Source organism: Octodon degus, unplaced genomic scaffold (assembly GCF_000260255.1).
Source record: "Octodon degus isolate 3935 unplaced genomic scaffold, OctDeg1.0 scaffold00054, whole genome shotgun sequence".
Classification (NCBI taxonomy): Eukaryota; Metazoa; Chordata; class Mammalia; order Rodentia; family Octodontidae; genus Octodon; species Octodon degus.
The window spans coordinates 13,275,242-13,288,558 of NW_004524630.1; the positions used below are offsets into that span (position 1 = coordinate 13,275,242).

The following is a 13,317-nucleotide window of genomic DNA, read 5'->3' on the forward strand; positions in this document are numbered from 1 at the left end:
CTGAGATGCAATTCAGTTGTAGAGAAACCCTAGGTTCACTCCCCATGGGGTTCAATCCCACTGTCCAAAAAAATTTTTTTTATAATTTTTTGTTCTTTGGAACTGGAGGTTGAACTCAGGCCCTTGCACTTGCCAGAGAAGCGTTTATTCTACTGAGTCATCTCCCGGGCCCCTCAAAAAAAATTTTTTAAAGGAGTGAAGTGCTGACTCATACTTTAATGTGGATGTATCTTGAAAAGATATCATATGATTCCATTGATATGAAATATTTAGTCAGCAAATCGATAGAGATCCAAAATGAAGCAGCAAGTTAGCTCAGCAGATTAAAGCACCTGCTTAAGCAGAGGCAGGGTCTGGGGTTTGATCCCTGGCATAACATGCCGGCCTCACCCCCAGGATATGCTGAGATGCAATTGACAATTACAGTGGTGCGCACCTGTAATCCCAGTGCTTGGGAGGCTGAAATACAGGAGGAACTCTGAGTCCAGGGGCCGGGGAGATGGCTCAGTAGGGAACTCTGAGGGAACTCTTTCCCCGGTTCTATCAAAAACAAAAACAAACAAACAAACAAAAAAAACCATTATGAGTCCAATCTGTGTAATGAGACTCTATAAACCCAGTACTAAATACATTAAAACAACAATAACAATAATAATAAGGCCGAGGAGATGGCTCAATAGAATAAACGCTTGTCTGGCAAGCACAAGGATCTGAGTTCAATCCCCAGTTCCACCAAAAAATAATAATAAAGCAGCAGCTGCTAAGGGGCAGGGGTAAAAAGCAGCTAGAAGGGTTGACATTTCTTCTAGGTTGAAAAAACATGTTCTGGATTTATCAAGGTCCGGGTGTACAATGCAATGACTATATTAACAATCACTGGTGTGTATTTTCAAATGGCAAACTTTGTTTTATGAATTATCTCTCTTCCCCTAAGAAAACTCAACAAACAAAAAGCAGTTTAGGCCAGGGGCTCAAGACGCATGCTTGTGCTGTATCAGAATAGGAACCTCTCTGGTGTCTTCCTCATGGTGGGGAGCTGACTCCTGCTCCCTCACTCTAGGCCTCAGCAGTGAAGGAAGACCCAGCCCAAGCCAGGTCCTCAGTGCAGAGTGGCCACACTCCAGTCTCCATGTTGCCTGTTTCCTAATGGAGAGGCCTGGACTATCGCTGGCCAGGTACCTGCTGGCCTCTAGCCACAAGGCTTACCCAGCAGGTGAGGGAACACAAGTCACACCCATGAAACCACAGGGTACACAGAACTCAGCTGGCAACTCAGTTTGTCCACCTCTGGCTTCTCCCAGGACATTTTGGATAGGAACTCTGGTATTTTCAAAATGGACTATGCAACCTGGGAAACATAAAAGGTGAAACTTTACCTGAGAAATGCAAACCACTCTACACTTTACTTACAAACATGCAATTCATTCATTCAGCATCTGGCAGGCCAGTACAGAAAACAAATTTACTGCCTTTTGGAGCTCATACTGTGGTTAGTGAGACAAACTATAAACAAGATGATATTGTAGCATAGAGGCAGGAGGTCTCTGAAGGGCTAGAGGTTCCCCTTCATGGCAGCCCACCCATTCCTCTTAGTCCTTGCCTTCACCTTGGCAAAGAAGGAGTGCATAGGACAAGACTGGTTCTGGGTCGACACCTCCCGCAGAAAATGGGGCACTCCAGGGCTGGCAAAAATGAGAACGTCAGAATTGAAATAATGCAAAGCAAATGTTTGTGGTTTGGTAAATGCAGAAAGGGAGCTACCACATGGCGAGGGCATGCTACGGGGCAGGGGAACCCGAGTAGGTCCCCCAAGGTCAGGAGACTACTGTACTCATAGTATAGGGATAAACTGCTTTCTTTCTTTTTTCCTTTTTTTTTTTTTTTTTTTTTTTTTTGCGGTACCAGGGATTGAACTCAGGACCCTGTGCTTGCCAGGCAGGCGCTTATTCTACTGAGCTGTCTCCCCAGCCCAAACTGCTTTCTAAAAGTAACTGTTTCACTGATTAGTGCAATCTAGGCCAATCAGGGTCTTGATCTTTGTTTTGGGACTGAGCAAAGGGTCAGGAAGTCTCGGGACACATAGTAAATGCATGCAAAGATTTCACAAAAGTCACTTCTTCAAGTCCATAGTGCAAAGTAAGCATGTGGTCATAACCATCAGTCACGTAGGACAGGACTTACATCCATGCCTCCATCCCCCTCCTACTGTCCCTACAATATAATACTGTGTTTTGTGTTACAGATGAGATAAACAGTATTGTCATAGTGAAAGGTGGAGGTTGGAGTAGGTGGAGATTTTTTTTTTTTTTTTTGCGGAATCGGGGATTGAACTCATGCCCTTGCGCTTGCCAGGGAAGCGCTTATTCCACTGAGCCATCTCCCGAGCCCTAGGAGAATATTTTTACCAAGGGCTATCCCACTCTTCTGAGGTAGCATTTAATAGAAGTCTACAGAATGAGAAAGAACCAAGAGAAGGATCAAGCTAGACAGAAAAGCATTTCCAAAAGCTGTGAGGTAGAGGGCTGTGGTCCCAGGCAACCAGCACGGCAATACACACTGTCCAGAATGCGGGGTCTCTAAAGAAGCAGGTTTGGAGGTACTAAGGGCAGCAGTTGGCAACACTGAAGACACTGGGCTCAAGTGAACTGCATGCATCAGGGACAGCAGGAGGCCTGGGTGGGAAGAGGAAGCAAGAGTAAGAAGATTCCAGGAAGGAACCCCAACATGGCCTGCCACAGAAGATCTGCCTAGAACACTTGCTGGCCTGCCCTGCTCTTCCTGGTGTCTGCTGCTGCCCTTACCCACAAGGCAGAGTGCTTCATCAACACATGGCCTCTGGACTCAGCACAGCTCAAGGCATGGAGAGGGGTCCTTCCTGTCTGTAGAGTTAATGAGCCAGTTTCAAGGAGCTCCTTTATTGCCATATTGTCTTGTTGGGGTGTAAGACTGCGTCTCACTATGTAGTTCAGGCTGGACTTGAACTCACTGCAATCCTGGTTCAGCCTCCTAAATGCTGGGATTACACACATGCACCACCACACCTTGGTGTCTTATGTGGCATTCTTAAGCATTGGGAGCGTCTCTCAATACTTACCTGGCAGGGGAGATACCATGATCAGGGAGCGTCTCTGAGACTACATAAATAACCCATTTCTCTTCAAACAACTATCCACTTTAACATTCAGTACAGATGGTTCTCATTTAATGGGCTGTTTAATGAGTATTCACACCTACAACTGAGGCATGCTGCTCAGACCGATGACCCGTCGGTTGGACTTAAAACTGCCTTTTTTTTTTTTTTCCTGTATTTTAGTGAAGGGTCTACAGGGTGTTCAGAGTCTCACTACTAGATCGGACTCATAGTGATCTGCCTGTTTACAGCTTCCTAAGAGCTGGGATTACAGGTGCACAACACCATGCCCAATCTCAAGTCACAGTACACCCCAGAGGCAGGGCTGGCACAGCAGGCCCAGGGATCGAACCCCCATCCCCTGCACCTGCTTGCAGGCGCTTTAATCCTTTGAGCTATTTGGCCAGCCTAAAACTGCCTTTTAAAAATGCAGTTCTGTACACCTTGTTTATAGAGCCTAATGTCTTGTCTGTACAGTATGGTACTTTTTGCTGATTCTACTGTCTAGTACAGCAGTGTAGCTTTATGTCCCATTTTACATTATAGAACTAGATGACAAAGTTATGTGAATGAAAGCAAAGTCATCAAATTTCCTTCACCCATTTCTTTGTTCTGAATATTGAAATGTACATATTCTATGAAATTCTTCATTTAGCCACCAATTCCATTAATGACCTAGTTACAGGACCATAAGTTGGTTGGTAAATGAGGAATACACACTAGATTTGCCTTAACTGCTTTTGCCATGAATAATTTCTCTTGTGGTATTTGTTTAATACTGTTGTATTTCCACAATTATTTCCATACTGAAGCAGACAGAGAATCCACTAGATTATGGAAGCGCAAACTTAGCTAAAAGTATAGATGCTAATCTAGGGACAGTTAGAGGGGGATGTAGGTAGAGATGATGATACAGGACATCACCTGGGTGGCTGATGGCTGTGTATTCACAACGAGTGTACTGCACACCACGTACTTTAGGGAGCTAGCTCTTGTGAAATTATAACCTGTATTCACTTTGTGCCCCTGACCTTTCCTCAAACCAGAAGCAAAGGCTAAGACCCTCACTGGTTTAAGTTACACCCATGAGCCAAAGCAGTTATTTTTGGAAACTGCTTACCCCTATAAGTGTGACAACATTGGTCCTTTAACCTTTGCAACATTTGCTTCCTGTTGTTTGGCAGCTGTTCCTTGCATTCACTATCTTGTAAGTAAGCATTTGCCTCACATTGACTTCCCTTTCTGCAAGGGGTTGGCAGTGGGGGATCTGCTGGGGGCCTTTGACTCTGAGCCAGCCTCCCCTCACTTCCCTATTCTTCGCCAGGAGAGGTGAGGAACACAGAGATACCCCAGGGAGGACAGGAGGCCCTTGAAGACTCCTGGTCTCTTAAAGACCACTTGCCTGACCCACACTAATACTAATCTGGGCAGTTAGAGTAGTGCTTTTTTTTTTTTTGCGGAACCGGGGATTGAACTCAGGCCCTTGCGCTTGCCAAGGAAGCGCTTATTCCACAGAGCCATCTCCCCCGCCCCCGAGTAGTGCTTTTAGTAAAACACAAAGCGGATTTCGGTGGAACCAGGGATTGAACTCAGGCAGTTGCGCTTGCCAGGCAAGCACTTATTCTACTGAGCTGTCTCCCAGCCCCACAAAGCAGATTTCTGAGTAGAGACTATCTTACTAGGAATACAGATCATTTCATGAGAAAAGTGTCAATTTTTCATGACTCCATAACATCCTAAACTTTTATGGACCTGAAAAGAGCTAAGAGAAAAAAAAAAAAAAAAACCAGAAGCTCAATACAAACAAAATGGTGGGCTGGGGAGATAGCTCAGTAGAATAAGTGCTTGCCTGGTGAGCTCAAGGTCCTTAGTTCAATCCCTGGGACCACTAAAAAATAAAAATAAAATGGAAAAATACACAATTATAATAAGAAATTTCATTTTTTTTTTTTGAGGCAGGGTCTTATTATGTATTTCAGGCTGGTATTGAACTCACTATATACCCCAGGCTGGCTTTGAACTCAAGATAATCTCCTTGCTTTAGCCTCCCAAGTTCTGGAATTATAGGCAAGCAGAAAAAAGAAAATTTTACAAGTCACTCCACAATTACAACAGGACAATATTTATTGGTTTCAAGTGCACATGGAACAACAGTTTCTTTTTATTAGTGCACAGTTTGATTAATTTCACACTCTTTTAATTCCTTTTTTTTCCGGCAGAATCAGGGATTGAACTCAGGCCCTTGCTCTTGCCAGGGAAGCGCTTATTCTACTGAACCATCTTCCCGGTCCCTTCTTTTAATTCCTTCACTCATCCCCTTCCTCTTCTCCAACTGAATACTTAGAATAATTTCAAAGACAGACACATCATCTGAGCCACAAAACACAATTAAATGAAGTAAAGGGAATTCAAATTAAAGAAAGTATTTTCCATGCTAACAGGGAATTATGTTTTAAAACTGACAGTTGAAATATTGTTGTAGGCAGCTAAATTAGATAGAAATGTTACAGGCAGTCAGACAGGGCCAGCCCTCAAGGACAATATGGAAGACAAGGTAACTTTGCAACTTTGGAAGAGGCAGACAGTCCGGTGGTGGGCCAGACCTCGTGACAAAAGAGTAAAGAAATGCAGCCTCATGTCCCTAGGGATGTGTATCAGGGACTGATATTCTAAATAGGTATCAATCACCCTAAAAGAGCACCAAAAGAGCCATTAGCCCAACCCCAACAGGGTTGTTTCCCCATTCTATTCTGATTTAACCAATTTTACCTGAGCAATGGTGCTTGTAATTTCATTGGTTGACATAGTATTGTCCCACCTCATGCCCACCTAAGCGAGTTCCCATAGTTTTCACCTTAGATCTGCCTCATCACATGGTTTTGCTCTATAAAATCTCTGAAAAAGGCAATTTCCCAGGTAACCCACTAGGGTCCCCCTTCTGTCCCCCTCTTGGACAGAAGCTTTCTTTCCCAATAAATATTCTATTGGTTTTTTTTTTTAAATATTCTATTGTTAACCCCTATTTTGTTCCTAAAATTTATTCTTTGGTTTTAGCGAACACGAATTCATCCAAGTATCTTTTAGGTTGGGAGTTTCAAAATCACTAAATATTTTATATACTTTATCATTTTTTTAAAAAAGGCCCACAATCCTTATTAAAGTCTGTTAATGCAATATAATATGTACAAGTGGCACATGGTGCCAATTTTATTTGCAGATAGAGTATTCAAGTTTACAAGTTACACCTTTGCCACAGCCTTGGCCAAATCTTCAACTAAGGCACAATTCAGCTGTGCTAGAGTGCTGATGTTAGCATGCTTTGAGGTGGCGTATTTGTTCTTGATAGTCATATGCTTTGTAAGCCCATGACTGACCACTACTATATTCTTAGCCAGGTGCTGCATTACAGGAAAAAAAGACTCTTCAGTGTACAACAGGTAGTGCTGCAGAGTTGGTGTCCATTCGCCATTATCAAGAATTTTCTGTGCTAAGCAAAAAGCTCCTGCTGCAATCTGAGAAGGAGGAAAGTGCACCATATCATAGTCCAACATAGACAGCTCCATCAGGTGTTTGGCCAGTGTATGTTGCTCAACATCGACCTCTCCAATCTCTGATGCTCTACGAAGAAAGTGCAGGGGGAGCGGGCGACCCAGCCCGAAGTTTAAAACTCTTAGGATCTTCATTTCCATCTGCCTGATTTGGTGCTTAGTGTAAGTGTTGTTAGTCACGTAGGCAAAGTCCCCAATTTCTGGAGGGTACATTTCTTCGTATTTGCTTGCGATGAACATGGCAGTGACTCCGACCAGCTGCAGCATCTTCTTAGGCACACAATTATTCTCATGAACCGGTCAGTAATGGACACAGTCATGTACATGGTCTCCTGCAGTAACCTGAATTTCATCTGAACCTGTACTAGCCAGTCAATTAGGATGGCTCTCATGCTTCCAGTGATTTCTCGACCCAGTAGGTATTTTGGTCTGACTGCCTGCTCTTCCTCAAGCTGTCTGAGATAAGCATAGATATCTTTCACGTATTCACTACAGAGGTTTGGATCTGCTCCATCTTCCACATCCACATCACTCACAGCCAGAATGACATCAGAGAAAGCCTGACACAGATCTTCTTCAGCAGGGGCACACCCAGAGGTCTCCATGGGGCTTGGAGAGGGAGTATCAACCAAAATGGGTTCAGGAGAAAGTTTTTCATCCTTAACAGGAACAAGCTCAGGCGCTGGCACACACACAGGCACTTTCTCCAGAGGTTTCTGTAGTTTTTTAGCAGTAACTTTTCCAGTCGCCAAAGTTTTTGATTCCTTTTTCAGGGGCACTCTGGCTTGCAGCTGCTCACTGACTTTGTTACCGATGTCTCCGAGAGCTGTTCTCGGCTTCAGACCTGGCTTGGAGGCTGCAGCAGTGGCCAAGGGCACACGCTTTGCGCCTGCCATACTGACCGCGGCCTTATTATTCTCAGCGTTAATTTTCGTGTTTCGGGTGACTCGGAGCGCCATGGCTTCCTCTTCACCGGACAGCAGCAGAATACCGGAGCCCCAGGAAAACCTGGGCGCGCACCCACTACAGATCAACAGCCATTCCTCCGCAGCACACCTTTATATACTTTAAAAGGACAAGAGAGGCCCTTGTGGGCCCCCGGAACCCGAGGCATGGTGACCCACTCCTGTAATCCCAGCACTAGGGAGGCTGAGACAGGAGTATCACTATGAGTCCAAATTGCATAGCAAGACCCTCTATAAAACAAACAAACAAAATCTATGCATAGGCTCCCAGATGTTCTAAATGTTTAACACGTGTTTTTTTTGGTTTTGTTTTGTTTTTTAAAGACAGGGTCTACAGGGTCTCACTATGTAGACCGGACTTGTAGTGCTCCGCCTGTGTTTAGCCTCCCAAGAGCAAGGATTACAGGCTCCCAGCGCTCCCTGAGGGCGGGGCCAGCACGGCAGGCCGCTATTTGGCCGTGAGTCTGCCTAAACAGGTGCTTAAAAAAAAAAAAAAAAAAAAGACTGCGTCCAGGTATCCAAGGGCACAGGACCCTGTCAAACAAAAACGTTATATTGGTTTTTAAACAATACCTGCTCTCTTTAAAATTGAAATGGGTGGAAAATAGGACCACCGGGTCTGACCCCGTGTAAGTACGCCTAGATAAATGGTGCTGAAAGATGCCCTCATCGCGTTAAAATTAAATCCAAAGATCTCAGCAGTCTACCGTCAGGGAGTGGGCCACTCCGGGACTCACCTGCTGCTCTCTTGCAGGTTCAGTTCTTCTTTTTCTATATTCTTTGATTATCGGTAAATTATTTTTACCACCTGCAGCATCAGCCCTATATGCATGGCGCAAATACGTGGCATTTCAACAAATAGAAAGAAGAAACAGATAATTGCCTTGAGGGACGCAGAAGTAGCATTGGGAAAAATAAGAGAACGTGTGTGATAAAGCCTCATCAAATATAAAGCAAAGGAAAACATCTATAACCTGATGGAGGGTATCTACAACCCCCCCCCACCCAAACTATATTACACTTAATGGTAGAAGAGTGAATGTTTCCTCCCGAAGGGGGGGGGGGAAGCACGAAGATCTGCTCTTACCACTCAGCACTGCATTAGCGATTTTGGCCAGTGCAGTAAGAAAATCACACTGAAAAAAGAAAAAGAAAGAAAGAAAATTGAGCCTATCACCAATCCTGTGAAGTAATCCTGTAGGATCTGCCAAGAGAGATTTCTAGAAATAATAAATGATTTTAATTAGGATATAAGATACAAGATCTGTTATAAAATTGAAAAGAATCTCAAGAAAAACAAAATGCGCATTAGCCACTAGGGAAACTGGAGCGACCCGGTCTTGCCCACTAAGGACTAAGGGTCGCACCCAGAAAGGTGGAGTCACCCGGCTTCGGAGTTACCTTCCTGATTCTGCTCGGGAAGAGCTGTTTGGCAAAAGCATGGAGGGCCTCGGCTCTGAAGAAGCCACGCCAACACAAAACGCTTGCGTCAATGCCACCGTGGAAAGAACCCACCGCCACTTGGAAAGCTTTGCTGTGGTCACAACAAAGGCACCTGTGCCCTCCTACTTTGCAAGTCTTGCACGTGTTTCCTGCCTGCACCCCCTGATGACGCCACTGCTTAAATGCAATCATTTTCAGGCGAGGTGAGGTGGACACTGTGGGAAGGAGCGTGGTCCGAGGGCCCGGGGTTGCAGAGCACCGCCCGAGCTCCGTCCAGCCCGCAGCAGTCCTCTCCGGGCTGTGCGCAGGGCCTGTGCGCAGGAGCCAATCAGCGATGCAGGGGCGGGCTGCGCGCGTCCAGTCGCGTGGGCCGGCGGGGCGGGCTCTTCCGGCGCCGTGGCCTGAGAGAGGGTGTCCTGGGCGCACGGCTGACAGCCCTCCATCTTGCTGGGCCACCTTCTGCGACTTCTGCTAGTTGCGTGCTGCGCGAGAACGACTCTGGGAGAGCCTGAAGCTGCGCCATGGTGATGTGGGACGGAAGACGGGGCTGGAATGGGATGGGGAGAAGGCCCTAAAGGAGGGACCCGAGCCGGCTCCGGGGAGCTACAGCCTCGCTGCTTAGCTCCAGACCCTGAGCTTCTGCTGGGCTTTGGTGCTTTTGTCGCTTTTCCCTGTACTGGGTCAGGATTAGTTGTGGGATCCGGTTCCCACCGTGACACGCCCAGCCAACCGTGCCGTCTCGGGTGCCCCCACCCCCGGGAGCAGGGAGGGGTGGGTGGGATACCCTGATGCAGCTATGGCCTGGAGCTGGGTAAGCCGTGATTTGCTAGGGCCCTGGTCTCAGCCCTTTTAGCGGCAGACTTGGAGGATCTGACATTTATAAATGTCTGCAATGCGGGTTGTCATACCTGTAACTCATTTCAGAAGTCTACCCTTTTTATATTGAGTGCATTGCTAAATTTCCGTTATTTCCCGCCTGAGCTCTGTCCAAAGTCATAAGAGGTGTGTTGGTACGGGCTAGGAGAGTCCTGAGGGAGGTTTAGTATTGCAGGTGCTGGGACTCGGGCGGAGCTCTTGCCAAGCTTCCTGTGAAATCCTGCGTTCCACACTCGACATCCCCCCAATCAGCACCTTCCTTATTTATGTCAGACCCCTACTCACAGTGATAAAGAAGAGAGCTGTACTCTCCAACACTGAAGAAGGAAGTCATGAACAGAAGAGAGGCTGTTAGGAGTTTTTATTGGAAATGAGGATAGCTTCTTGGCTCCTGGGAGCATCCTGAGTGGGTGGTCGTGTGGCCAGGTGTAGCTGCTCAATCCAGAGCTGATTATAGCAGTCAGAGCGCGGCAGTGGCTCATTGTGTAATGGCCCCCTGGGACAGGTCACTCTGACAGGTGCATTTAATATGACCCTTTGGAACTCCGGCTCTTAAAACTCTTTTATTTACCTTGTAAGTTTTATAGAAAACTAGGATTTTAGGGGCTGGGGAGATGGCTCAGGGGTATAAGCACTTCCCTGGCAAGCGCAAGGGCCTGAGTTCAATCCCGAGTTCCGCAAAAAAAAATAAAAAAAATAAAAATAAATTAGAAAACTAGGATTTTAGAGAAAAACGGTTTAATTTACACTTCAAATTCCTGGAAACTCAGAAGCTTCGTAGGGAGTGATCACTCCCGTAGCAGGGAGAGCCTGCTTTCCATGTTTCCTGAGGAAGCTGATTCCTGGTTCTCTGCCTGCAGTTCACTGTTCTTATAGTAATTCTTACCGATGTGTCTTATTTCCCAACTCCATGTGAGGCCATTTTCCGTAGCCAGGTGCCTTACTCATAAGGTAACTAAATAAGTATTCTTTACAGTTAGGCTGTTGAAATGAGGCCTTCCAGAGAGTTTAGAATGCTGGAAAGAATGAAGCAGATTTAGCGCATTACTAAGCGAGGGGAAGGGGTCTTGCTGCTAAAGACAACTTTCTGAAAGGGGTGGTGTTAAACCCAAATTGAGAAACATCGAATTAAGGTATGTACATGGACATGGATGCGGATGTGGACGTGTGATATTGGTAGTGGTGGAAAGGGAAAGGGGGCTCTCATCTCTGAAATGAACGCTGTTGAGGCCGGGGAGATAGCTCAGTAGAATAAGCACTTGCCTGGCAAGCGCAAGGTCCTGAATTCAGTCCCCAGTTCCGCAAAATAAAAAAGGGAAAAGAAATAAAATAAACAAAAGCTGTTGCTCAGAGACTGTTTCTACACATTGTTTTAAATTGGAAATGTTGATTGAAATGTACTTTGTATAAAACAACATCAAAGTAGACGTCAATCCCCATAGCTGAGGTATGCAGGCATGGGAAGGAATAGGAATGAAAGCAGTTTTTAAGTAGGGAGGAACACAGGAGAGTGAGTACAAAGGAAGCGAGAGAGCAAGCTTTGTTGGAGGGCAGTGAAATCGGCAGCTTCAAACAGGGTGGGCGTCATCATTGACGTACAGTGGGAAGGGCTTCCTCGTGGGCACAAAAGCTTGCAAGGTGTGTTTGATGATTTTTGCTGTACAGGGACTGCTCCAAGCCGCACCTCCCCTAACCCATTTTAAAAAAAAAAAAATTTGAGACCTAGTCTTATTAAGTTGCCCAGGCTGAGAACTTTTGCTACTGTTCCTACCTCCTTGATTGTTGAGATGACAACCATGTGGAATTTGCCAGTTTCAGACTGGGGTTCTCTAGGAACTTAGCAAGATTCCAGTGTTTGGGTAAAGTAAACATCAGTGAGGCCTGAGGCTGCACACTTCTAATTCCAGCCACTTGGGGAGACTGGGACTGGAGTATTGCGACATCAAGCCTGGACCGTCCAACGAGATCCCATATCAATATGAAATATTTTGAGATGTATTGCCAGTCTAACTCAGATAATACACATAAAAAAGAAAAATTATTTAGTGGGAATTCTTTTATTTTGTAATTTCTTTAATTGTCTCACTAGTAGTTATATGGTACAATACTTGTTTGTGATGGACAGCAGTCATGTGTCACTGCTCTGTCAGCAAGTGGACACCAAGGGTGGACAGCCAGTGGGTTACAGTGCACTATATATTTTATAAAGTCCATGAGATATTTAGTGTTTTATTACTAATTTTGTATTGTGAAACATAGAGTTCCCCAAATACAGATCAAGGCAAGTGTGTTGAGCAGGTTTAAAAGATCCAAAACTTAACAGTGATATATGGTTGATTGTGTGTGATTTGTGCATTTTTATTTCTTTTTTTCTTTTTGAGACAGTGTCTTGTTCTGTAGTTCAGGCCAGATTTGAATTCACAGTGGTCTTCCTGCCTCAGCCTCCTATGCTGGAATTAACAGGTGTCCACCACCATACCCGGCCTGTGTGTTTTTAATACATTTTATTTTCAACTTCCTTTGGATTAATCATGATATTTTCTTTTTCGAACTCAAGTGGCATCTTTAGACGCATTCCCCCAATCCTTCAAAAGACCTTTGTAGGCTGGCGCCACAGCTCTGTGGCCTAAGCCTCTGTCTGGCAAGCTCAAGGACGTGAGTTGTATCCCCAGTACATGCAGTGCCAGCCCTGGAGCAGGATGTGGTAGTGCATACCTGTAATCCCAGTGCCTGGGAAGCTGAAAGCAGGAGGATCACTACGAGTCGGCTGTATGTGATGAGACCCTGTACACTCTGTAGACCCTGTCCTAAATTCATTAAAAAAAAAAAAAAAAAAGTGATGAATTACATTTTACACTTGCTTGGTACTCCCAGCCTTACCAAATCTTAGTTTAAAGATTCCGCCAAAGTTAGTTTAAAGCAAATGCAGTTCTTGACACTTCTTATAAATTTAGAGTGTTTACAGGTCTCTTGAGTTTCAGATTGGAGTGATTAGCATGTTCCAAATAGTGGGAAAGGTTCTTGCTCTTTTTCCTGTACTTCTTTATTGGAGATTTAAGAAATATAATACTTTGCTTTGTTTTTCAGAAGAAATTCTCATAGATCTTTAACTGTTTCACTGGCATAATATATATAGTTCCATTAAACATATAATTTTTAAAATTCCTAGCATAATTCTTCATCAAATCTGAATCTGTACGTTATCCTCTTCACATTCAGATCATCTTTTCCAATTTTATTTCTTTTTTTTTTTTTTGGCGGAACCGGGGATTGAACTCAGGCGCTTGTGCTTGCCAGGGAAACGCTTATTCCACTAGGCCATCTCCCCAGGCCTTCCAATTTTATTTCTATGTAT

The 13,317-nt window shown here is 44.9% G+C and overlaps 2 protein-coding genes and 1 pseudogene across 2 annotated transcripts in view; 2 read left to right on the forward strand and 1 right to left on the reverse strand.

Moving 5' to 3' along the window:
* Positions 1-1,073, forward strand: part of LOC105742471 (putative protein ZNF720) — a 35,417-nt gene extending 34,344 nt beyond the window's left edge. The window contains exon 5 of the mRNA XM_023717695.1: positions 1,061-1,073. Coding sequence (XP_023573463.1) covers positions 1,061-1,073 — 13 coding nt within the window. The remainder of the gene's footprint in view (positions 1-1,060) is intronic.
* A 5,272-nt stretch (positions 1,074-6,345) lies between these two features.
* On the reverse strand, positions 6,346-7,710 carry LOC101565498 (annotated as a pseudogene).
* Positions 7,711-9,500: 1,790 nt separating this feature from the next.
* LOC101562605 (zinc finger protein 709-like) overlaps positions 9,501-13,317 on the forward strand; it is a 51,785-nt gene continuing 47,968 nt past the window's right edge. The window contains exon 1 of the mRNA XM_023717718.1: positions 9,501-9,610. Within this exon, the coding sequence (XP_023573486.1) occupies positions 9,608-9,610 (3 nt within the window). The 5' untranslated portion in view covers positions 9,501-9,607. The remainder of the gene's footprint in view (positions 9,611-13,317) is intronic.